The sequence below is a fragment of the Malaclemys terrapin genome, chromosome 22 (genome assembly GCF_027887155.1).
Source record: "Malaclemys terrapin pileata isolate rMalTer1 chromosome 22, rMalTer1.hap1, whole genome shotgun sequence".
Classification (NCBI taxonomy): domain Eukaryota; kingdom Metazoa; phylum Chordata; order Testudines; family Emydidae; genus Malaclemys; species Malaclemys terrapin.
In genome coordinates this window covers 7587882-7614485 of record NC_071526.1, presented here as the reverse complement: position 1 = coordinate 7614485, position 26604 = coordinate 7587882, and the positions used below count along the sequence as shown (strand labels likewise).

Below are 26604 nucleotides of genomic sequence, written 5' to 3'. Positions count from 1 at the left end.
GAGAGAAGTGAAGGATACCCTGTCCCAATGACGCAGCATGTGCAATTTGTGATGGCTATTTGTAATTTAGCTAAGCTGTGATATGGGCGAGACAGCAGAGTTGACACCCGGAGTTCCTAAAATATGCCAGAGAATTGGCGAGAGCGTGTATCGAAACAGGCATTTTCAATTGCTTTAGCAGGGTCCAAGTTTTTTCAGTATCAGTCCCCTTAGATATTCCCCCCTCTTCCCCCTTCTGTATTTGATCTAGTCCCATGTTCATGAACTTTGGTGCATGTCCTAAGCATTTTAAGGAAGGATCTGATGGGAGGATGAAGGGAGTGGGCAGGCTGGCAGATGCTTAGGGGAGGGGTACTGGTAGGGTAGTATGACATGTCTGATTTCTGCATGATTTTTAATTTTGTCAAAGAAGCTAGAGTAGGGATAGATGCTTTGTGTGTGAGGAAATAGACCAGATGGATTCTGCAAGTCTGGAAAGATGATGGCCTTGTAGGATTTCAGTCAAAAGCACTGAGTTTTGGCCGGTGCTAATTCCTTGGTCACAGGAGTCACGTTTACTTAAGACAACCGAGTTTGATATGAGGCAAACAGCTCTTACGGCAACCTTCTATTCTAACTGGTAACGTTCAAAGCAGTTTGGGGCATCTCCAGCCTGTGACAACCTTCCTGCTTTGTTCTGGCATCACTGGCCACTTCCACGTCTGACAGTTGAACATGTACACATATCCATCATGGCTGAGTGGCGTACCCCCAGAGTGACTGCATTGAGTAAACAGGAATTAGTGCTGTAGGGTTTTGTCCCCTGTACCATTAGTAAATTCTGACAAAGTTGTATTTTGTATTCTGCAAAGAGCCATACGTTGTTAAAAAGTGACCCTAACATGACTTTATACCAATTAACCACTGTCTAACGTGTGGGAATATTTGTTTAGTCTTTGCCAGTGACAATGGCCCTAAAAATATGACCACTTAAGACTATGTGGACCTCTTTTTTACACCTTAGGGTCATATGCTTTCTTCCACAAGGTGTACTGAGGAAATGTGCAAGGGAGCTTGGGGGCACCTTCTGGCTCTCCAGACATGGCCTTCACCCCCATTCCACTGCAGCTTCCTTCCCTCTCCAAAGTTCGCATCTCCTGCCCCAGCGCACACACCCCATGTAGGCCTAGCAAGAAGAGGCCTCTCTCATTCTCAAGTGAGCAAGCCAGTCTCTCCCCCAATTCAACTGCTGTAAGATGCTGGAGCACTGTTTTGTTATCAACTTCTGCAGGTAGCACTCTGTTCCCTGGAGAAATGTTTGCCCAGTCCTGATCTGTTCCAGGTGTCCCTTAGATAAGGTGCTGCAAATGCCGATATCCCTGACCAGCGGGTAGTATAGTATATTCAGGCATTCATGCAGTAGTTTCCCTTTATGATCTCTTTTGTCTCTTTTACTGGCGACATGTCTAAGGCAGAAGTCCCAAAAGGGATGATAAACAGCACAGGAATCTTTGCTATTGGCTTGAGCCATCAGAGCAATTCCTGCTCGCTAAAGAGCATGAAAGGACCTGCCATGCTACAGCTGAAACTAACTTTACAAGCTCTTACGCTTCTTGGAGGCTCTCTTCCCATCTCACCATACTATTGAGAATGGTCAATATGAACCATGAGGCTCTGAAGCTGGAAAGAATGCTAAACCAAAGCAGCTATGAGGACATGGGTATTGCGTGCTCTCCTTTTACAGCTTTCTTGTAGCACAATTCTGATGAACGCTTAAAAAAAAAAAAAAGGTGGATTTTCCACATTAACCAGGACTTAATACAAGTAAACTACTGGAACCCCATCACCTTATCTCTAGTTAGTGTGAGGAGCAGGTGCAGTATCTGAAACTGCTTTTGAGACTTCCTGCCAATTTTAATAGATTTAGTTTTGTTTCTATTTTACCAAATGTTTTTCTCCTCTCTGTTGCTATGCAGAAGACCTGAACAAATGAGACCGACTATACAGAGGAAACAATGGAACTGACTGTACAGAGTGTTGCTAGCTGCACAAAGTAAAACTGAGCAACAGAAACCTGTGTTTTGCCCCAGTCTTTCAGCTAGGCTAATCTTAGGGGTTAGCTGTACAAATAGTAGATCAAACCTTTTCAGACAGAGGCAATTTACGCTGACAATGTCCCTTTAAAGGCACTCCAGTAAAAAAAAAAAAACAAAAAACAAAAAACAAAAAAACCCCATCACATTTTCTTCCTTAGGTTATGAAAACTGATGCTTGTATTTCACTCAACTTGACCAATGAAAACAGGTTTGTCAGTTTCACTATAATGGTCTTCTCTATACAATGATGTCATTCCAAGCAATGCAAGGAAGTGTTTCCAATCTGAATAAGTTATTTCCAGTGGATTTTAAAATAAGTGTTCAGGAAGACATTTCTTCTAATGGTCTTGGGGTTTTCTGAACCCAGAACGTGTATTTTGGGCCTAAAGTGTTGCATGTTCCATATATATTTCTTTTTTATTGTCAAGTGGCTAATCACGGCATAATTTCATTTAAACCACCACCAAATGTCATCAAGCAAAAATAGTCTTTATTCAAATTTCATGGAAACAGGGATCACTGTACTTTGCAAGACGGGGAAAAATAAAATAAAAAAATTTAATATAAAACAAGGATATTGTCACAATACCAGAATATGGAACTCTACTTTTTATTCCCCTATGGGTTACTGCAGGTATCTATTTCCTTGACTGTGCTATTCACAACTCTGTAAATCCAAAAATATGAAACCAAAAGTAGTATGAAACTTAAGACTTAGCACTTTCACTAAATGGCATACATCAAAGGGCATCAGTTCAAGGGCAAAAATAGTTGAAGTCACCATACCTACCTATCAGTCATCATTCCAACCTTATAAACCCATCAAAGTACAGCGCTTCCTCTCTGCAAGGCTGTTCTTGGAAAACAAGGGGATTTTGGTGTTCTAGTGAGGATTGTGTTATAAAGGGGATCTTTCTACAAGCCAGCAAATGAGCTGCATAGCCTTGATCCAGAAAGCATTGCAGAGAAGGAGCCCTGTACTGAACAATTACAGACACACCATTAGGGTAGTTAAAAATGTACAGCATTGACATGTGTTCTACTTCAATCACTTGTGCTACAACTACCAAACATGTACAAAAGACTTTTCATATAGTTTCAAGTGTGGTTGCAGCAAGTTTAGGACCTCGAACGAGATCTTGATCTAGATCTGGATGGTGATTTAGAGGCAGACCTAGATCTAGACTTGGACCGGGACCTAGTTTTTGAAATTGACTTTGATCGGGACCGAGATTCTGATTTGACATTTGGTTTGGATTTAGAATTTGACCTAGATCTGGACCGAGACTCATGACTTTTGTCCATTTCCTCACCCTCATTTTTTACCTCCTTTTTGTCAGATTCTGGTTTTAGCTGCTCCTTTTCCTTGGACTCCGATCTGGATCTGGATCTGGACCTGGATCTAGACCTAGACCGCTCTTGGTCTTCCTTCTTTTTCTTCTTGTTGCTAGATCTGCTGTCTCGCTTGCTGCGCCTTTTGCTTTTCTCACTCTTGCTACGGCTCCTGCTCCTGCTTCTGCTGTCATCCCTACTCCTCTTCCGTCCTTTCCTCTTCTCCTTACTCTTACTCCGACTCCTGCTCCTGCTCTTACTCTCCTCTCTGCTCTTGCTCCTGCTCCTAGCCTTGCTCTTCTCCCTCTCTTTACTCCTGCTTTTCTCCTTACTCCTACTCCTCCTCACGCTCTCCTTCTCTTCCTCCACTCTCTCCTTGCTCCCACTCCTGCTCCTACTTTTACTCTTACTCTTTTCCTTGCTGGGGCTCCTGCTCTTTGCTTTTGCGTCGTCGTTGTTCTGGACGGCATCCTCCGCTTTGTCTTTACTTTTGCTCTGGGTTTTCTCCGCACTCCTGCTGCGGCTCCTACTTTTATCGTCTTTGCTTGGACTCCGGCTTTTGTCCTTTTGGCCTCTGCTACGGCTCTTGCTTCGACTCCGGCTCTTGCTTCTGGAACGGGACCCAGACCTGAAAAAGCACAAGTGGATGGTGACGTATCAGCCTTTTGAACATGGGGTAGGCTCTCATTTGCTATTAAATTTTGGTAAACAAATGAAGCAAGAAAGAGTTCCCATGCTGCAGCATTAGGGTGATGCCTCTTACACGTCCCCAGGTTCTCCCCCACAAAAGTATACCTGGATCTTGATCTACTCTTGGAATGGCTGCTTTTGCTACTGCCACTACGGCTTCTGCTCTTCCGAGAGTGTCTGCTTCGAGAGCGAGACCTAAAACGAAAGGAGTTGGCATTACGTCATTCCAAGCCCATGGACAGAGAATCACGTCTGATCCTGGTTCAATAAAACCCCATGTGACTAAAGAAGAGTTACTGATGTGCTATCACATTTTCTCCCACTTTCAGATGGAATAATCCCAAAGCATTTTACAGACTATAGATGGGGACTCTAGAAATACCTATAAATCACCACAGCACAGTATCTTATTTCTCGCTCCTATATACTGGAAATGCTGCCACTTCTGGAGTTGAACAGGGCTACCCATCTGAAGCAGAAGCACAATGGTTTGTAGGTGAGGGAAGTGAAGACTAGCTCTTTCCAAATGAACTTGGGTGCCTGGGTCTAAGCAGAGATTTCCCCCCCAGAAGCAGAACATATTTTTCCAGGAGTAAAAACTTCAAGTCTTGCCTGTAAATTTAAGGGTATCTTAAAGTATTTGATTGGGTTGTCTTACAAAATCCAACACTACTAACCTACAGAGAGTTGAACATGAAGATTTTCCTTTCTGTTGAAGCCCTTTTCTTGTGCCATATTGCACACACCATATAAATAGCCAACCTCTACAGAAGAGCAGGAGGGGTCTCCCAAAAAATAAATGGTACAGTGGGAAATTTATGAACTTTCAAAGAGGAGAAGGAGTTTTACGGACACTTCTGCATGTTTACTTCTGCCACTTATCACGTGCTTTCCCACTGTGGTAAAAGGCATACAGTTTGGCAAGAACCCTACAGCACTGCAGTGTTGTTTGTGCAGTACCTAGCGCAGTGGAGGTACAGTCAGTGATTGGCACTCCTTGGTATTATGGTAAAACAAATACAGTAACTCCGCACTTAACGTTGTAGTTATGTTCCTGAAAAATGCGACTAAGTGAAATGATGTTAAGCGAATTCAATGTCCCCCATAAGAATGAATGTAAATATGGGGGTTAGGTTCCAGGGAAATTTTCTTTAGCCAGACAGTACAGTACTATAGTTGGGAGGTGCCCCGGTCTTACCCCACACAGGCACAGCCCACTGGCCCTGGAGACAATGAGGCTGAAGGTGCTGTAGGCTAGGAGAAGTACATTGCGCAGCAGCAGCGGCAGCTTCCTCTACTCTGCAAGCACCAGGGGCGGGGGGCTCAACCCTCGGCCCGCCCACGCCACCCCTTCCCCCAAACCCCCACCCATAACCCGCCTCCTCTTCTCCCCCTCCCCCTTTACATGCATGCAGGGTCCTCGCTCCTCCCCCCTCCTTCTGCCCATGGCAATTAGTTGGTTTGCAGTGTTCAGGAGGCAGGGGGAGTCTGCGCGCCGAGTCCTCGCTCCTCCCCCCTCCCTCCTGAACGCCGCAAGCCAGCTGATTGCCGCGGGCAGGAGGAGGAAGGCGCTGATCCGTGAGGTCTGGCAGTGGGCGAGAGCTGATGGGGGGCTGCCAGCTGTGGACAAAGCAGGCAGCCAAACGATGTTATAGTGAAGCACTGCACAACTTTAAAAGGAGCATGTTCTGTAATTGAGCAGGGACGTAAGATCGAAACAACTTTAAGCGAGAGGACGTTAAGAGGGGAGTTGCTGTATCAGGTATTAAAAAGTGTCCATCACGGAGCACACTGTCCAATGAGCAGTGAACCAATTTTCCTCAGTCATTTACTTCCAACTCATTTGGGCTGTCACCAAAAACTCTGTTTCCTGGGGACCCAGCGTACCTCTAAGCATCCAGGGGTTGGCATTGGCTATTCGATTAGACTGTAAGAGCCACAGGTGTATTATGGAAAACATACCTCGAATGGCTTCGGCTTCTGGAATAGGAGCGGCGCCGTCTGGATCCAGGCCTGTCTTCCACTAACCTAATCTTTCTGCCATTCACTTCTGTCCCATCCAGCTTTTCAAGGGCTCTTTTCATATCCGAATAGGATTTGAACTCAATCACACCTTCATTTTTTCTCCCTTTGTGTGCGTCTGCATATGTCACTTCGCCTGCCTGACGCATATAATCCTGGGAGGAAAGGACAAAAACATTGCCTTTGAATCCACAGATTTAGGGTTTCATGCTGGTTCTGTTTATTCCCCCCACTGCTCATTTCATCTTTTCTTTTACATGCAGAAAGCAGCATTGGTTGGCTTGCCTAAGGCAAGCGGGGGGAACAGTTCCCTTTTGCGCTGTCTTAGTCCTAATGATTATTGCAGGCTCCTGTAATTGTGCTCAACAGCCCACACAAAATAAACACAACCAATCAGCAAGGACCCACTGATGTTAGTGCAAATTTTATCCAAAAAGGATTTTTGCAGGAGCAGGGCCAGGTTTCTGAACAAGTCAAGTAAAAACACGGCAGCAGTAATTTTGATGCAAATTATTATTTGAAAGGGAAAAGAACAGGAGTACTTGTGGCACCTTAGAGACTAACATATATTTGGGCATAAGCTTTCGTGGGCTAAAACCCACTTCATCGGATGCATGCAGTGGAAAATACAGAAGGAAGATATATATACACACAGAGAACGTGAAAAAATGGGTGTTGCCATACCAACTATAAGGAGACTAATCAATTAAGGTGGGCTATTATCAGCAGGAGAAAAAAAACTTTTGTAGTGATGATCAGGATGGCCCATTTCCAACAGTTGACAAGAAGGTGTGGGTAACAGTAAGGGGAAAATTAGCAGGGGGAAAATAGTTTTTGCTTTGTGTAATGACCCATCCACTCCCAGTCTTTATTCAAGCCTAATTTAATGGTGTCCAGTTTGCAAATTAATTCCAATTCTGCAGTTTCTCGTTGGAGTCTGTTTTTGAAGGGTTTTTCTGTTGGAGAACAAAACTAATTGATTAGTCTCCTTATAGTTGGTATGGCAACACCGATTTTTTCAGGTTCTCTGCATATATATCTATATCTATATCTATCTATCTTCCTACTGTATTTTCCACTGCATGCATCCGATGAAGTGGGTTTTAGCTCACGAAAGCTTATGCCCAGATAAATTTGTTAGTCTCTAAGGTGCCACAAGTACTCCTCGTTCTTTTTGCTGATACAGACTAACACAGCTACCTCTCTGAAACCTATGTGAAATGGGTAACCTGGATGCAGTAAGACATGCTCTGGATTGGAGCAAGTTTCTTCTAACCGGAGGTAATTAAAAAACATAAGATTTGCACTCTGATTTTTTACCTTTTACCGTCAAGTTTAAGAAGCCGTGTTTTTAAAAAAGGGAACCAGTAAAAAGTGACTGAAGCCCTATAACAAAATAGGGGCAGCACAGACATGCGTCCTTCACCCTACTGCCTAGCTAGTGTACTTCAGACTTGTCCTGGAGGCCCCATTTTCCAGCTCATTCACTCCCTGGCCTCCCTTCTTAGACTGCTAAACGTGGTGGTGGGTTTTGTGATGTGCACATTTGTTTATCAGGACCACACAGATTCTGTCCTACCCCAAACAGCCTGTCAGATGGTGCGGACTTTCAATCAGCACTGATTCAGGCTGCAGTACCAACAGCGTGTAGAGGTCAGTATCATTTTCAGTTCTTGAGTCACCAGACTCCTGTCTTGAGATGCTTTAGTGCTAACTCAACCCCCTTTCTGCTCCCCCACAAACCTGAATCCAGCACAGGATTACTCCATTATACACTCCAATTGCTTCTGGTATTAAAACAATATATTTTGAAGACAAGCTACCAGTGGTTTAAAGTGTTCTCAACAACATAAAATGCTATTTAAACAAGACCTACATGACAGGTTTGTAGCAAGTTAGAGTTTTCACAGAATAATAAGCAGTTGATGATATACTTTATATCTGAACTATGAACTAATTCAGCTTCAAAACACCCCTGTGATGTTGATCATTATTAGCTCAATTTTACCAACAGAAAAACTAAGGCAAAGGAATTCAGTGATTTGCTCAAGGGTGCAGAGGGTGTCCATGGCAGAGCCAGGATTAGCTCTCTGGCATTCCTGGCTCCCACTCAAATCCAAAGATCAGACCTTTGATCCACTTGCAAGTTTTCAGCAAGTGAGAACATGAATTCTTGGTAACTCAAGGAGAAAAGCACAAAAAAAGAGTCCCCCAAAGAACAAGCAAATGCTTTTAAATCATCCATAGCTTGGATGATGGATGATTGGTATCATAAGAATGCTCTTCATTAAAAGTTTAACCTCTTACACAACAGAGGGCACAGGGTAATCAAGCAGCTACAGGAAGACATTACTTACACACACACACACCATAATCACTACATGTGCTGTGGCCTATAGTTAAGAGTTACCCAAGTTTTTCTATCATTTTCAGCTCCTTACAATTTTTGAGAAATTTTACGTTGATTGAAATTTTGTATGATTGCTCTCAGCCTGGAAGAGAATTTTTCTGAAAGTTTCCTAAAAAACGGGCGAGTTGTTTTCACGTGAAAACATGTAGTCTTTTGGCTAAAGTTTGAAACTTTTTTCAAACACCAGCACTTCAGAAGTTGATGGAGGAAACTTCAAATTTGAGAAGACTCAATTCCTAGGTCTGATGAAAGTCTGGTTTGACTTGGCAGAGTTTTAAAGGCAAGTTTGTTTGTTTGTATCTTTACGTATGTCCACAAGCTTACGTTAAATGAAAATACTAATGTTCTCCCAAAAGTCCATTTACAACATACATGTGTATATATGGAAATGAAGTGGAATGTCTCAAGATTCCATATAATGCTATATAGCTTTTGAATACGTGTATTTGTATATGTGTACTACTTCAAACGTGTATTCTCAAGTCTGTGTGTGAGAGAGAGTATTTACACTTACTAAAAGGAGAGAATAGAACTTCTGAAATAGTCAAATATTTCCAGCGTACAGGGTCTGATTGGAGCTGTTCTAAATAGCGTGTTCCCTCACAACAAGCAATGCTTAGCTGGTGCAACGGCTACACGATCACACAAAATTTCCTTGGCTTCACAATTACCATGTCATTTATGCCCTTTCTGATCTTCAACTCAGGCAGGGTAAAGAAAGGGGCCCCCTACCTTCAAATCTTGCCAACTGCAACGGCTTGACAGATTTTCCACGATCAATCTGTACTCTGTACGGGTGGGAGGACCGTACTTATCTCTTCCGCTTCTTCTATAACCATATCCACCTTTAGGAGGTGACAAGCAGACAGCAATACTTCAGCTAGGGAGGTGGAGTGGCTTAGTCTACACCCCAGATAAATAAACTATTCTGCCCAATATGTCAGCAAATACATTTAATCTTTGCCCACCCTCTAGACTAAGCTAGATTCTCCTTGTTTAAAAAGACAAAATTACAGAGATAAAACATTAAAAAAATATATAACTACAATACTAGCCCAGAATTACAAGGATGTATAATTATAATTACAGTTACAGTTAACATGCAATTAAATTTAAGTTATTAAAAAAATAATTTTTGAAACAAGAAACCAAATCACTAAAGCCAGTTTACTAATGTTACTTACATTGATTAAAGGTTTTCTGAATATCTGACATGAATATAGATTTTCAGGCACCTATTTCAGTTTAATCTCATCTGTCTCTAACCCTTGGGATCCTCACCACCCAGGTCTAATGGGAAAAGGTTGCGGTCGTCACATGGCTTCCTTTTTTGGTCAGCCAAGGGCCACAAAGGTCAAAGAGCCACTCATGGAAAGGTAACCCAAGGTCAGCAAATGGAACAGGCAGTCATCTTAGCCTCAAAGGACTCTTTTAATTAAAACATTGAGGTCTTTGTTAAGTCTATGTTAAACAATCACATTACAAATAAACAAATACTTAGAAAATAAACAAACAAATTAATAATAATGGTACAAGAAATTGTGTTCATACATTTATTAATCAGTTAATTAAGTAAAATAAAATCATATCATACAATTAGCAAATTGATAAATATTCAAATATTTACATTAACAATTACAAAAACAAATTATTCAAACTTCATATCATGACTTTTAAAAAATTACCATGTTTTTTTAAGTGAAATATCTTAATTAAAAAAAAGTCACCGCGATACAAATGCATGTTAGTGCTTACTGCGTCCAGAACCATAACTGCTGTCACGTCGGGGGCCCCTGGCATGCTCAACGATAACTCGCTCCCCACAAAGGTCTTTACCATTTAGCTCATAAACAGCATCATCTGCATCACGCAGATCGTCAAACTCAACAAAGCCATACCTAGGAGGAGACAAAAGCAACTTAGGCAAAGTTGCACAGCCCAAGATATTGATATTCACCGAGCGCAAATCATATCACATATGTACTTTCGCTGTCCACGGAGCTTGGCTACTTAAGGCAGCACCAGACTTTTAATGACCATCAGTAGCCAACCCTCAAGGACCAAAGGCAGGGAGATTTTGGCCAAGGATCCCAGGCCACAGAACAAACACGCTCCCCAATTTGTTGGCCTACAAAGCATGGTGCTACACTTCTCTTTCATCATTTACTACAGTAAAGCTAGAGCGGTCTGGCGGTTCTGGTGAACATGACCGGTTTATTACGAGACCTGGGTTCCATTCTTGGTTCTGTCACAGGCTTTGCTAGAAGTTAGGTAATCTCGCGCTATCTCAGTTTCCTCGAACTCTGAACCAGAGGTGTTCACCCACATCAGTGTTTGCAAATGGCGTGAGCTCCTGAAATAGAAGGTGCTACAAGACAGTAAAGTATTAAGGCATGTCAAGAAAGGGAGTTGATCAGGGAGGTTGAGTAATGTTCCTCTCCACTGGGGACAGCACTGAGGTGTCTGAGTAACATGAGTAGATGTTATGGCAATGGGGTTGGACGCATAGTTCATTAGGATTTTCAAGTTAGCCTTGTACCAAAGAGCTTTCCCTAAAGTCACCACTCAAACCACTCTATCCAGTCACCTAGAAATTAACATTTGATATGAATGAACCACGTGAATAAGATAGCTATGGGTCCAATCCTGCAAGTGCTGGGTGTGTGGAAATCCTAAGTCCTGAAACTGGGAGCTGTGTGCAGAATTGGCCCTATGGTGTTTTGTTAGTCATAAGTAAGACCTTTATACAGAGACCCCACAAAACCTTCCACAAAAAACACCCATGTGAAATTCCACTGAGGTTCAGAGGCTAAGTACAGGACTAGTAGTCAGTGTAACTCAGGTTGCAGTCAGGGCCTTAGCTTGTGCTTCAAACAAAAACTGCACCAGCTTTGCTCAGGGCTCTGGGGAGACAGGAGGGGGAAGATGCCAATTAGGAAGTGAATCTTAAAACTAGGACTTTAATTTGAGTGGGCATTTCTGAGCACACTGTTTTTTTGTTAGTTGCTGCAAGACAGCAACACTATAGGAGCGGCATAGAAGACTGGAAACCACTTGCTGCCCTGATTTAAAAATGCACCGAAAAGCTAATGCCAAAATTTTCAAATGCGAGTGCCGAGACTCAGGAATCGAAATCCGTAAGTGGTCCAATGGTCAGAGGAGCCACTGAGGTCAATGAAAAGGTCAGGCTGCAAAGTAGCTAACCTCTGCCACTCACATTTGAGAATAGTGGCTGTAGGGTTTTTTAAAAAACAGTTCTACTGATCTCAACAAACTTCATAAAAGGAAGGGGAAGATCATAATTGGACCTGGTTGAAAATTTTGAAATTGGAAGTTTTGATAAAAACGGACTTTTGTGGTTTTTTTTTTTTTTAAAACAAGAGTTTTCCTATTTTTTTTGCCAACCGTAACCATAACCCCGTTTTACATGGGGGAAAACTGAGGCACAGAGAACTGAGGTGACATGCTTACGGCTGCATAGCAACAACGTTGGGAAAAGAACTCAGATCTCCTGACCCCCAAAGAAGTAACAGTGTCAAACTGTTATAAACACACAGATATTTTACGACAAAACACAGGTAAATCCCAATTATCCAAATAGGTGGGGGGAACATACCAGAAATTACAAGCAATCTAGGTTCAGATAATCAGAGTTCACCTATATTTGAAATCCATTCCCCCTTTACTTACCTTCCAAGACCCAAGTTCAGGCTTCAGAGTCTCCCCTGCAATAGCTGATGGCATCACAGCCCCGTACAGCAGTACAGGGAGCCCCGTTTCAGCTGGCTGCAACATCTCTGGCTGCTGTAGGGCAAACAGAATCCTGAACTAAGGTCTGAGCAGACAAGTAAAGGAGGAAATGGTTTTAAATGTATCTGGGTTTCAAATTTAAACCTATGTAAATTTTAGCGTACACAAATTCTGATCTCTTAGCTTGGGTCATTTAGTTTATAAACATTTTCATTTCCTCCTTTAATACCCATTAACACTAGAAGATCTTTACTATGCAAACGTGAAACATTTTGATTAAATATTTAACATGACAATTCTTGTCTGGCCACTGCAAGTATCATCACAGTTGCTTTTTCATGCAAATAAATGCTCCCCTCAGAAGAGGGGCAATGTGTGCTGAACTGTGGCTTGGAGCTGTCCCTTGGAACTGTATTTATTGCTGTGATTAAACATCTGTGAAACTGATCAATCCAACTTTACTATGTCATTACCCCACCCCTCTTCTGTTTGCACAAATAAAGCAATATCCCCTTACATTGATACAGGAACTCAATTGCTTTGTAACACTATATTTATAGTTACTCCAACCCTTGATTAGGTGTCTCCCTAGGTGCCAGGGAGACACCTAATCATACAAAGTTTTTGACGCAAGAAATTAACAATAATATTTTTTATTGAAACTTCAAGAGTGGGGTGGGGAATTTCAGGGTTGCGGAACAGGATTATGTGAATGTGATCCGAATACCAGATCAACAAACCTACTCTTTCTAAGAGTGTCAAGGGTACTTTTAATGATGAATACTCAAATAATTCACACCAAAATAGAGCACCTTCAGCGGCACAGCATAATCTAACACTAGGTTCGAGCACTTGTTTAGGACTGTCTGGAGAATGCAGGAGTCACCGACACCACCTTCTACAGAACCTGAATTTTCCTTGAAGTTTTCCCACATAAGATATGATCAGGACAAGTCCTGCTTAGCAGGATCTGATAGGTACCATGTTACATCTTCTCTCCTCCTTCCCCCACCCCCAAAAGAATTTTTTAATATTTGTCCCATACCCCCAATAAAAACAGTATCATCAGTATGTAACATGCAAGCAACTCTAGAATAAGCAGGTATTCATATGATGGATAAGGGGGGGGGGGGGGAAATGAGAGAACTAGGTTTTCTGAAAAAAACTTTGAAGGGTTTATTTATAAACAGTAAGCAAATTTTTATAAAAGCACTGAGGGGTGATACTTGTTTTTAAAGAACATTAAAGACTTCCCACGCAACCCAGAGATAATACTGAGCCACCTCCCTTAAAATATAAGTATCGCATACCACATGGTTTAAATAAATACCTAGAAGTGTAGTTTCACACCACAAGAAATGACAACTGCTGACACAGCCCTAAATACAGCAATTGAATCTGCTGTTATACGGTGGTAGTGCAAGTAAACCTTCTCTTAAATGTCTACTGTTACTGCTTTAAATGTGCCCTAAAACTACCTAATAAAAGCCTCAATACCATTTACTTCAGATTGTGTGACACTGCACCATTTTACTGTCCATGTATCAAAAACAGAAAAAAACCTCAAAAGCACACACCCCTATTTCTAGCCAATTTCAACAGATTAAACCACCTGAAGGAATTTTTTATTAAAGCGGAAGACAAATGGGATTTTTAAAAACTTGTTTAAGGTCCCAAATAGTTGCAGGAAATTCACTCCATTTATTCTGCCATTTCTCCAGCTATCCGATGCTTTGGGCCCACATACTCCTCTCCATACACCAATGTATTGAAAGAATTTCTGAAACACTGGAGGTTCCAACAAGTTTTACTGGTGCTTGTGAATGGACAGCTCTGAAGCCCTTGACAGGTTGAGTTCTAAAATCACATACTTCAGATGGAACCCGAAAACGGTCACTCTCCCCACCACCGGTTTATGCTAGAACTTCACTGACTTCAATGGAGTTGCATGGGTCTACACCAGAACTCAACTGGGCTTGTGGTCTCCTGTGGCTTAATTAGTTACTGCCAATTTATATTGCTGACAAGGTTGCTTAGTGTTTCATTTGACTCTACTGAGATTCTAAAGAAAAACTAGCTACAGATTTGTCTTCCTTCTTTTCAGCCAAACCAGTTTCAGTTTGCATGCTTCCCAAAGCTGGACTTTGAGAATTCCCTAAACGTCTTCTTGTAGGCACAGCCTGAGAAAACACCTGTAGCAGAAACAGGCTCACTTGAGCAAAGTGCTGTGTTAAATATTACTTGCTCTGATGGCAGCACTTAACTGGCATAGACGAGGTCAAGTAAAATATCAGTATTCTTGCCATGGCTGGAAATACTGTAATTACATCTGTTGAGACTTTCTTGCAGTTACTTTCCACATGTGTTGACATGAGTTAATCCAATGAATTCAACTAGTAGGAAAGCTCTTCCAGTGAATTACAAGGGTTCTGGGAGATGATGGATCATGAAATCACTCTGAAGTGCTGCTTACAGTAGCAACCTAGCTTTCTCCAAGGACTTTTCTTCTTTATTAGAGAATCCATTTGATAGAAAGTGCTAGTTAAGTTTCCATTATCTCATTTGTACTTCCACCTAACTCAAACACGAGGGCTTGGTTTCTGCCTAAAAGTGAAATATTTTCTCTCTTGCAGATTTTCTAAAAAAAGTGCTGTTTTTGAACTATGAGTAGTGGGGAAGGGGAAGAGGGAACAGGAGAGACTTTTCCTGCTATCAAATGAGACACTTCCAAATGGCTGAACTTTGAAATAAACTTGAAAATGTCATGCAGACAGCTGCCGAAGAGAAAGTCAAGCAGTAAGTTTGAAGGAGACAGGACATTTTAAATTAACATCCGAAAATTGCACACTGCATATATGTCCATTATGAAGTATACCTTGGTATATTTTATGTGGTTAAATGTCTTAAGAGGTACAGAATGTATACTGAAGCCAAGTTAGTTGCTGTAGGAAGAATACTTTTGCCTTCACAATTTTAAATGCAATTTAATCAATGAATTAACAAGTGTTTTATATTCCAGATATATTGAGCTAGAGATACAGGTATGAAATGAGTTCCCGGTTAAAGTATTTGTTGTGTAAAGTCTTCTGTTCACCGAGAGGAAAAAAGCTGTTCCTTTCAGTTTAAGTGGGTAGTCTGATCAGCCCTCTTTATAAAGACAGACGTGCCCCTCTCAGACAAAGCCAAAATGAGATCCCAGATTGAAGGAGGGAGCAGAAACTCAGCACAGATGCTTCTCTCGGACCAGCAAAAGACTTTGCAGATTTCAAACACTCCTGCCCATCTTCTAGCTTTGACTGGACACTACCCACAAATTGTTCAAGAGCATTTTGCACAAGAGATCTCAAGTGTGGTGATGGGAAGAGCAAATGGCACCATTTAGTTCAATTTTGTTTCATGTCTGTTGTTGAAAATGAAGGAAAACTGGTGAAAACAGCCTATTACTGTAAGGAAGTTATGTGAACTGATCTTCTGGAAACAAATCTCAAGGTGACTGAGCGCCCATGGAGTATAAGAACTTGTAATGATTTCAGCTAATAAGGAACGTATTTAATTGCCAATAGGATATCCTTGCAGCTGGATAAAAAGTAATGAATTAGGCACACTGGGACTATGATTATAGGAAAGACTTCAGCTGATTTTTACTGTTACAAAAGCTTCTTAAAGACAGTCCTCCTTTTCCTACAGAGTCTGTATAAATAGGACTGTGGTCCTTTGAACAAGTAAGCCAATTTCTGATCAAATTTGGCCCAAAGGTTAGGTTTGGTTATTAAAGACCCGTTTTTACTGAGCCTACAACCAATAAATGCAATGGGAGAATATTTACAAATATGTACAGTATATACAAACACTGCACTATAGGTCTAGCACAGGAGAACGTGAAAGTCAGAGACTAATCTATATTTGGCCAAGCTGAGCTGAATGCAAATAGTAGAGAGAGAGCATAAACGGTGAAAAATAATAGATGCCTGGCTCCTACTGCGCTGTTTCATCTGCAGATCTTGAGGCATTTCACAAAGGTGGGGGGACTCTCTGGGGTGGGGTGACTGTCTTTTGTGAAACATGCCTAGTAAATTACCCCATTTTTCAAGTGAGGAAACTGAGGTACAGAGACTGTGACTTACCAAAGGTAATAGCAAACCAGTGCCAGAGCCAGAAATGGAACCCATGTTTCCCCAACACCTACTCTTGCACCAGAACACAGTTTCTATAAGTAATGGTTAAGGAAGCTAGTTTGTTCAAGTCATTGTAGGACCATTGAATCCATGTATATGGTAAATGCCAAAGAAGGGACTTCTTTACCAGCCACCAGGAGCTTCTGAAATAAGTGAGAAATGTGCCATTGAATTTGTTGGTTGTTTACATAATAGGGCCATGACCCTAACTCTGTGCTACCATGCATGTTCCCTACTAACCTGGGACATGCTGAAAGCCAGGCAGGTGCCCCAACTCCCCAAACCTTCCAACAAACAGCCTTACTCTAAGAGCTGAAATGATAGCATCATGGCCTAGAGAGCCTTTGGGGATTCTGATGACAGCTGGCAATGGGGGAGTAGGATGATGAACTATCTTGAACCTACTTCTGGTTTCAGAGAGTTGCAGAAAATTGGAAAGGGGAACAATTTAAAAACAAACAAAAAAACAACAACACAGTTTTAAGAGCCAGGGCTCAATTCCCATCAATATTTATCATTAACTTGTAGCACTCGTGACCAATATTGCAATGTCCTAGAAAAACCTTACTGAACTATTTTTGGAGTGCACTATAATAAATGCATGTATGTATTATTGTGGGCCAGGATTGTATGTAACCTCTCTGGGGTGGCAATGTGATGTGAACCCTTGGCCATGTTATAAACTTCAAAAGGTCTGTATTAAACAATGTGCCAGACAAAAATCGACTTTTGGGACAAACCGTGTCAAGTGGTTTGCCACCACGGTACTTTCTAGCACGGGGTGGGCAAACTATGGTCCGCGGGCTGCATCCGGTGCGCCAGCTGTTTTAATCCGGCTCTCGAGCTCCGGCTGGGGAGTGGGGTCTGAGGCTTGCCCCGCTCCAGTGCTCCAGCTGGGGAGCAGGGTTGGGTGCTCTGCGTGGCTCCCAGAAGCAGCATGTCTCCTTTCCAGCTCCTATGCGTAGGGGCAGCCAGTGGCCTCTGGTCCACATGCTTCCCCCACAGCTCTCATTGGTCAGGAACAATGGGAACTGCAGGACAGTGCCGGAGGATGGGGCAGCGCGCAACAGAGCCGTCTGGCCGTGCCTCCGCATAGAAGCCGAAGAAGGGACATGCCACTGCTTCCGGGAGCTGCTTGAGGTAAGCGCCGCCTGGATACTGCACCCCTGAGCCGCCCCCCCATGTCCCAACCCCTCGCCTCAGCCCTGATCCCCCTCCCACCCTCCAACCCCCTAAGTCCCAGCCTGAAGCACCCTCCCCGCACCCCACATCCCTAGCCTCACCCCAGCCCCGACACCTCCAGCCAGAGTGCCCCTCCCACCCTGTGAACTCCTCATTTCTGGCTCTACCCCAGAACCTGCACCGCCAGCCAGAGCCCTCACCCTCTCCCCAACCCCAATTTCGTGAGCATTCATGGCCTGTCATACAATTTCCATACTCAGATGTGGCCCTTGGGCCAAAAAGTTTGCCTACCCCTGCTCTAGCAGGAGGTGAATGCAAATTCCCCACCTGTGGTGATGCAAAAAATCCAGGCTTGGGAAGCTACACTCTGAGGAGAAGACCATTCTCTCACCTGTTCCCAGAGTCTCAAGATCAAATGCCAAAGCTGTATAAAGGAAAGACTATCCTACGGATGGGTGTGCTAGTTCTGGTTCTGACTCGGAGGCAGTTATGAACTTGTAACCACAGGGAAAAACCCAACCGGTGACTTTGAAGGACTGACACCTACCAGAGAGAAAGGCTGAGGTTGGGGTGACCTCTGGTATGCTTTTTGGCATGCATATAGGTTCTTTTAATTTATTTATTTTATTTAATGTTCTCTGTTATGCTCTCACCTTCAAAAGAAATACGCTTGCTTATAAAGATGTGTGTGGTAATCTGTGACTGCTGGCAATTACAGCTGTTTATAGCCTTCAGAGAGAAAGCAAAGTACAGATGCCGGCCTGTGTAGACAGTTTGGCTTGCTGGGGACATCACAGTATAAGGAGGGAACTGTGGAGCCTGGAAAAACCCTAGTCAAGAGGGAGACGGACGTAGGTCTCAACCCCAGAGAGGTGACAGCTGAGGAACTGGGGGCTTAGAGTGGGTGCTCTCGAGGGACCTGAAGTGGAAAACACAGGTGCAGTTGCCATCATATGTGACAGCACTGACTATAATCAACAGCTCTTGGCATCTTTCCTTCAGACACCAATGCTGGTGCACATGCACTAGGGAAAAGGCTCGGTGATTATTACCACCTCTTGGGTTTGAGTTAAGAGCATGCACATTAACCCTGTGATCCTAATTCTCTGGGTTAGTTTCATGCTGTTATTTTGAGTAATTACTACATCTCAGCAGATGTAGCTGACTGGTGAGGTGCACTACTCTGTTATTCTCTGGCCACTCCGCAGGATGAAATTCCCAGAGGCCTGTCACAAGGCCTTGTGTGTTACATAAACCCACGTTAAGAATTTAAGCTTTCACCCTCTAGCAGAGACTCCTAGCTATGCCAAGCTACATGTGCTGCTAACATATATGACAAGTATGGGCACGGGGACAGAGGTACAGCTGTCTATGGTACTTCCAATAGTGGATGGCAAATTAAAGTGTTCTTGTAAAACTGCATCTTTACTCCTGATTTCCTGGTTTTAGAATCTGGTCTTTGAAGTGTTAGTTCAGTTAAGGTATATAATATGTATCAAACGGAACACCTAACTGTGCCGATGAAGTTTTCCTGATTTTTTTTAAGACATTTTTATTAAAGGTTAGACTGTACCTGTGGATTTGTCACTAACTATATTGATATAAATTCCATGCACACTCAGATAGCTACACTGCATAACACTTCAGTGGGCTAATGCAGGACATTAACGATGCGTATTTGATTGGATACCTAGGTATGTGCATTATATCACCGAGAATCCCCAGCCAGGATAAAAGTTCTATTGGACTAAGCACACCTCGCACCACAGAGCTTAAAATCTAACTGAGGCAAGATGCAAAAAATGTGTCGGACACCTCCAACTTATGAGCTCTAAAGCAGGGGTTCTCAAACTGGGGGTCGGGACCCCTCAGAGGGTCAAGAGGTTATTACATGGGGGGTCACGAGCTATCAGCCTCCACCCCAAACCCCGCTTTGCCTCCAGCATTTATAATGGTGTTAAATATATTAAAAAAGTGTTTTTAATTTATAAGGGGGGGGTCGCACTCAGAGGCTTGCTATGTGAAAGGGGCCACCAGTACAAAAATTTGAGAACCACTTCTCGAAAGGGACTGGTACCAACATCTGGAGGGAGAAGAGAGGTACTAAGCAGGAACCAGGATAGATGCTAATAACTAAGCTGTCCATGAACTCCATGTGATCTGGGCTGGTAGGGGCCATGACTCTTGTCAAAGCTATCGGCACATAAAGTTTACAGGAACTAAAAGTACTGAATTAAGCCATGATACCGTAGTTCCCACATACCCTATGATGTACATCCTACCTCCAGCCTAAGGCAATGCATCCCTATTTTTGTGGAGTTAAAAATTGTGTTTGACCTTCTGAAAACATTAAGAACTGCACTGATACAAGCTACCAATATCCCTGTGAAAACCAATGACGTTTCCAAACTGGTCCATGGAACACTGGCTGGTGTTACAGAAAACCAGGTAGGTTCATGGTGCTGGCTCTCCTGGTTTACTGCAGCTATAAGTGCCTAGCCTCTTCAGTGGAAAACATACCACTCTATATTTTGTCCCATTACTTATCCAAAATGGAAATGGGATACAGAGCCTCTTACTTCTAGGTCACTGGTTCAAAGTACAGTGCACATTTGTAATCATTACCATCTTACAGCTGTTTGGTCTGTGTAGCAGAGGGTTTCAGTCCAGTTCCCACCAGGCAGGTGTTGACGACAATAATCAAGATCACAATTGGCTCTAACTGGCCCTCTCGTTGGCTGCTTCTGCAGAAAAGGTGAGGACTGAATGGGAACGGAAACAACTCCCCTCACACCTTGGGATGGACTGCTCCACCGCGGCCCCAGGTTGTTCTGTGTTCAGAGCTGTCAGTCTGGCACCCTTCACCAGCGATAAATTGAACTAGAAGCAAGTGTTAATAGTTTCAACCCTCTATACGGAGGTAATCAGTACTGCACACAACTTGCTAAGTTTCAGAATTCTTTAGGAAAAATATTTATAGCCATCCAAACATCAAGAACTACTAAACCTGACCATCTTTTCAAAACTGGCATCTGTGCCAGAGATACAGAACATCCAAATCTTCCTGGTTACAACTCCTAGCTAAAGTTCTTATGAAAAGATTAGCATAACCAAGTGTTAAAGATTTTACCCAATAATGAAACACTCGACTACATGCTCCATAGAAATACTGCCATAATCTAATCTACTAAACAGCCAAAGACAGACTTCCTTAAAGTTGGCCTGCAAAAGGAGAAAAAACTGGGCCTGTTTTGCTACTTTATCAGGGATAAAGACAACCTGCAAAGGTTTTTCTGCTTGCCCTCTTACATGAGAAATTCAGGTCCTGCCTGAGCATGGAGACTGACTGGAGAACTAGTAAAACAACATAACCAGAACCAAAAGTACAACAGTAAACTATTAAACAGGGGAAGAGATTTTTTTAGAACGTTTGAAATTTCACAAGTATTTAACTTTAGTGACTAGTTACTACTTGGAAAAAGAAAGTTTCTGTTAAGATTTAAATATCTTGCTCATTCAATTAAAGTGTTCGAGTTAACAAGAAATAGCCCTGAGAAATCCCAGAAAGCTTCCAACAAGCTGAGGAAGAGTAAACTGGTCACTCCATGTATTTCTAATGTAAAAGCCAAGCAGAAATACACCTTCAAGGCCTCCATATTAATAAAGCAGGAAAGAAAGGCACCAGCAGAATTTTCTCTAAATCACCTGCAGGTCAACTTAAAACTTTCTTACCATCTAGTTATATTGGATGCCACTGAATGGCATTTACGTTGATTTGACTGATTTTTAAAGTTAATGGCTGCTGGGCACCTTTGGAAATCAAACCACCCTTATTTGTCTAAATAAGGATTTAGGAACTTACCTCTAGGCACCCAAGTTTGACCCTTTTGGCTTTGATCTCTGTGCCTCAGTTACATCCCGCTAAACAGATGGTAATTCTTCTCTACCTTGCAGGGGTATTGTGAGGATAAATACATAAATACTTGGGAGATGCTCAGATGGAGGGCAGATAAGCACCTACATAGAAGCTTTTTTCTTAAAAAGTTAAGAGATTTCAAGTTGGTGTCCCTGTAAGTGAAAGTTTTCAGCTCTTAGAATTATTATTGCTTGCTTTTAGCAAGTTTTAAAAAGATAAAAGCAAGCTGAAATGCCCAATTTTCCAGGTATTTAATTCATGCACTTCTGACATGCATGGCTCCAGCTGTCATCAGTACAACACTGGCTAAGAGCAAGGTGAAGATGGAACCTAAGAGAGTGGAATCTAGGTACTGGAATTAAAATGGAAACTTCCAGGATGAACTAGGTTTTCACTCCCTTTCAGGTAAATGCTGTTTTAACTACTTAAATTATAAACTCCAATCATCATTAGTGGTGATCAAGATCCAACTAAGCTTTTTTGGACTTTCTGACAATATTGCATTCCAGTTTCATTTTCTGCCAATGCATTTAATCTTAGCCTCACCAACTGCTAAAATACTGAATAGCTAATCTCCTGCAGGCTAAGCGGTTAAGATAACCTGCAACTTTCTAGAAGAAACTGACCGAATCTCATAGGCACACACTGTGCAGTAATTTTTAATCATTTGCTAAGCGCTGCTAAAAATAAGTTATGGAGAAAGGATCAAAGGGCAAACAAAGCAAACTGTAAAGTACCCTGACAAAAGCTCAATGCAAGATTATGCTGGGTATAAAGACATGACACCTGATATTTTTTAAAAGTAGATTTTTGTCAATCTGCCATTTTAAATCCAAGCCAAGTTAACAGCAGCTTGTTGAAAGATTTCAAAACAGATGTTGAAATTAAAAGGAGATTTTTTTTTTAGGAGAAATTGTTAAGTTACTCCTAGAAATATACATAGCACCGAGCCACCTAACTATTTGAAGAGATCAACTTAATTATAGAAATAGCAGGTGCCATAGTCAGTGCTGACTTCCTTCTTCCTATTTTATATCCCCCATAGTTTTTAATTATCCAGAGCTTTCTTGAATTCCTCTTGAAGTGAAGATCTCCATATCTTTGCTCCAGAATGGCTTTTTTCTTGAAAAATGGAACAAACTAGATTCATCCACTGTTTTGAGTTTTCAAAACATTCTCCTCCCCCATGCCCATGCATTCAAATTATAATGTATGCTCCATGCTTTAAAAGGCTGAAAGACGGAAATTTCAGACTTGGGCCCATTTTACAAATGGGTCCATTGGGCAGCCTCTTGCACCCACAGAGTCCCAGTGAGCACAGGGAGTTGTAAATGTCCAATTGCAGTATTGGGACCGTGCATTTATATAGTTCTCAATGAAGCAGAAAAATGAGCAGGATGAAAGCTGGTTGCATTGTTTAATGACCATGCTAATCTAGCAAATCTGACAGACGCTAGTTAAATTTTACAGACATTTTTCTATTTTGGGGCAACTTCAGTTAAGAGCTTCAACTAATCAGCAGTTCTCTCCCTGGGAAATCTGATGCGTAGAACTAGCACTTGTGCAACACTGAGGGCATGTCTATACTTACCTCCAGAGCGATCGATCCAGCAAGGGTCAATTTATCACATCTAGTGAAGACGCGATAAATCGACCGCCGAGCACTCTCCTGTAGACTCCGGTACTCCACCGGAGCGAGAAGCGTAGGCAGAGTTGACGGGGGAGCATCAGCAGTTGACCTACCACACCAAAGACACTGCGGTAAGTAGCTCTAAGTACATCGACTTCAGCTACGCTATTTTCGTAGCTGAAGTTGCGTAACTTAGACCAACTTAGCTCATGCCCCCTGTGTAGACCAGGCCTGAGATTGAGAAAGCATACAAGACAGTCAGGAAATTCCAAGGTTTAAGGTTTCTACTTCCTCAGTGATCATACTGCATCTTACACATATGTACTATTCTCTAATCCCGTTTTCCTAGTTGCATGTAAACCTTAATATTTGATTTAATCTTGTTCTTGACTCTCAAATCTGGGTGTCTTTCTTCAGATCACTCTGATTTTGAAACTCCTGATTCTGAATCTAATGCTTTTAATAAACTATAAAAAGATGCCCAAGAGAGTCCTGGAAGTTTAAATCTTATTAACAGACTGGGCTGAGGATTGGGTCTCCAGATGTCCCGATTTTATAGGGACGGTCCCGATTTTTCACATTTGCAGTCTGGTCACCTTAGCTAAGGAGCAACTGTAGGGAATTCTGCATGTGCTTCAACCCTGACTTGCAGGGTCCCAGAAAGAAAAGGTAGGTTCAGTGTCCAGGGCCCATTCAATCCTTAGGCCCGTATAAGTAAGTTTCAAGCAAGGTTAAGCCCCACTTTGCTATCTAGGAAAATAGTATTAGCATCTTCCTATCAAAAGTTGTGCTTCAGAACAGTTCTCTAGAAGATGCTAATATGGATTCCAATCCTACTCCGCATAAGTGAAATCAATAGGAAATGTGGAAGCACAAAGAATGCAAGCTACGGACTACAATCTCCAACAGCAGTTGGAGGTCCAGAGGCCAATTATTATGGTGGGGTTTGTAATGTAGATTGCCTGCTAGCTGGGAATCAGAATGAAGCCTCCAGTTTATTACATCAAAGCCAGAGATTCTTAAACTATCATCTATGGATCAATCACTGGTGGTCTGGAGCATTCGCGGCTGGTCCATAGGCCTGTGTGGTGCTAGCTTTCCTCGTTTCAAGCAGCTAAACACATTAATATTAACTATTTTCCCAAATAAGCAATTGTAGTTGCCACAGGGATGTTACTAAGGATGTGAAGCGGGTGGTGAGTTGATCCATGAAATGCTATTAGGACACAGTCCATATTATGAGAAAACTTGAGACTCTCCGGCCTAGGCTAAACACGTCCCATATGGCACTAACTTGCAGTCATTTGTAGTGAAAGCCACACGCACAGTAGTAACCTAGAGGGAAAGATTCTGTATCTAAATATCGGTTCGCTATTAGGTTCCTAATTTGTCTAGACTGCAAACAGTAAGTACTTAGAGGAGCACCAACTTGAAATCCAGGCAACTTCAGAGAATGAACTGTAGGTACAACTGTCCGGTTCCTCAGCCTACTTTTGTAGTTAAACATCTTCCTACTTTAAGAAATGTTCCTTTCTGTCTGTTTGTATGGAGCTTTCAGACAGCAACAGCGTAACTCTATACAGGGCATACAAAGTGCTTTCAAGTGTACACAGTAGAACTGGAAAATAGAATGTTCAAATCTTTCAGTAACAGTCGTCTTCAGTATTACCTTGTGCGATAGTGGGTAAACGAAGGACACAGGGTTTTTAAAGGCTGTGCCTTCAGTCACCTTTTAAACCTGTGATGGGCCAAACCACCAATAAGACTGTAGAGTATTAAATCCTGAGAACTCCTTTTAGCTCAAAAACTAACTTCAAGAGGCTCCTCATTCCCATTCCCAAAACGAAGCCCTAGCTAACTATATACTCTACACTCCAGTCAGGCTTTTCATGCCACCTACTTATAATCTTGCTTGAGAGGTAAAAACTTCAAGACTCATTTAACTAAGTTCCTGAATCTAAACCACCGATTTTGCCCCCATTAAGAAACCAAGCTTGGATGGATGGAAAAGCAATGCAATGGCAGGATATCAAGGATCCTGCTGTGGCAAGATGTCAGTTGCCAGAACTGCACATGTGAGCAGGAGCTATGCTAGGACTACTGCATGCATGGATCAGTAGTGACCTTCCCCCCCCCTCCCCCCCCCCCGCCACACCATTCCCCCCTATCTACCAATCCACAGCGATCACACCCTTTAAGTGGGATTGATGGAGAAAGGAAATATTGATACCATTATCAAGGGCTGGTAGCCTCTAACCCAGACATAAATTTGCACCAGTTAGGAGGGGGGGCGAGAGGGAGAGGGAAAGAGGTTTGTGCACAGGACTGCCAGGCTATGACAGGCGCAGCAAGGGAGATTTCTAGCCACGTGGCCCTCTAAGGGAAATACTCTATTAGGTGCAGGACCCTTCTTTATACAGCCCAGGTTATAGCCACTGCTAGCGGGGGGGAGGAGAAGGGAGGGTATGACCTGCCTGTGGGTCACGGGAAGTCAGGGGCTCAGCTACTGAGAGAACCCAGGCGTCCTGGGCCCAGACCCGTGCCCCTGGCCACGAGGCCAGGCCGTTGGACAGAGAACCCAGGCGTCCTGGCCCCAGACTTGGCCAGGAGGCCAAGCCGCTGGGCAGAGAACCCAGGCGTCCTGGCCCCAGACCCCGTGCCCCTGGCCACGAGGCCAGGCCGTTGGGCAGAGAACCCAGGCGTCCTGGCTCCCCCGCCCATGCTGTGCCGCGTGGGGCGAGGCTCAGAGGCAGCGATCCAACCCCCACCTGTCGGCGCCTGCGCACACAGCGCGCGGGCCGGCGGGAGGCAGGAGGCGCGGGCCGGGGCCGGGGCTGGGCCGGGCCAGCTCGGCTCTCGCCCGCCGGGCCCCCCGCGCCGCTCACCCGTTTTTGAGATCCACCTCGAGGATCTTGCCGTAGCCCTTGAAGAAGCGCTCCACGTCCCGCTCCCGGGCCTGGTAGCTGAGGCGGCCGATGTAGACCCGCGGCATCGCCTCGCTCCCTCACCGCGACCGGCGGCGGCTGACTCAGCGCGGGGGGGGCCAATGGGGGGCAGCGGCCGGCGGCGGCGTAACGCGCACGGAGGGGGCGGGGCGACGTTCGCACGTCACTCACGTCGACGTCACGTCCGGCACCTTCCCCGCCGCGCTGCCGGCTTTTCCTCTTAAAGGGGCCGCGACACTGAACGGGACCGAGCCTCCCGGCCTAGGGCGGCGCCCGCTCAGCCACGTCTCTGCCCCTGCCGGGGCGCTGCCACGGGGCGCGCGGAGTGCCACGGTCCGGGGCGGGCAGTGTGGCCACGTGGTACCTGGGCACCATGTGTCAAGGGCGGGCGATGTGCCCATGTGGCACCTGGGTACCCTGGTGAAGGACAGGCAGCGTGGCACACCGGGCGCCACGGCGAAGGATGGGTGACGTGGT

General features: G+C 43.6%; 1 protein-coding gene across 4 annotated transcripts; it reads right to left on the bottom strand.

Annotated features, from left to right (window-relative positions):
- Positions 1–2548: 2548 nt before the first annotated feature.
- SRSF4 (serine and arginine rich splicing factor 4) lies at positions 2549–26246 on the bottom strand. 4 transcript variants are annotated; one of them, XM_054011590.1, is made up of 8 exons: positions 26068–26157; positions 12220–12333; positions 10756–10897; positions 10285–10427; positions 9262–9374; positions 6060–6274; positions 4203–4292; positions 2549–4035 (listed from the first exon to the last, which is right to left on the bottom strand). In XM_054011590.1, the coding sequence occupies exons 3-8, from the start codon at positions 10764–10766 to the stop codon at positions 3195–3197; spliced, it is 1413 nt and encodes a 470-aa protein (XP_053867565.1). In that variant the 5' UTR covers positions 10767–10897; positions 12220–12333; positions 26068–26157; the 3' UTR covers positions 2549–3194. The 4 variants fall into 4 exon arrangements, with proteins under 4 accessions (XP_053867565.1, XP_053867566.1, XP_053867564.1 ...); XM_054011591.1 differs by lacking the exon at positions 26068–26157 and adding an exon at positions 20262–20277; XM_054011589.1 differs by lacking the exons at positions 10756–10897; positions 12220–12333 and having other exon boundaries at positions 26068–26246.
- Positions 26247–26604: the final 358 nt, after the last annotated feature.

Bases quoted from the DNA above. Each gene is read 5' to 3' on its own strand.
- SRSF4 (XM_054011589.1), bottom strand. From the start codon at position 26,174: ATGCCGCGGGTCTACATCGGCCGCCTCAGCTACCAGGCCCGGGAGCGG. The intron at 9,375-10,284 runs GTAAGCACTAAC...CACCTCCTAAAG, and splicing joins CAGTTATGGTTCTGGACGCA to GTGGATATGGTTATAGAAGA. The intron at 4,293-6,059 runs GTATGTTTTCCA...CTTTCGTTTTAG, and splicing joins AGAAGCCGAAGCCATTCGAG to GTCTCGCTCTCGAAGCAGAC.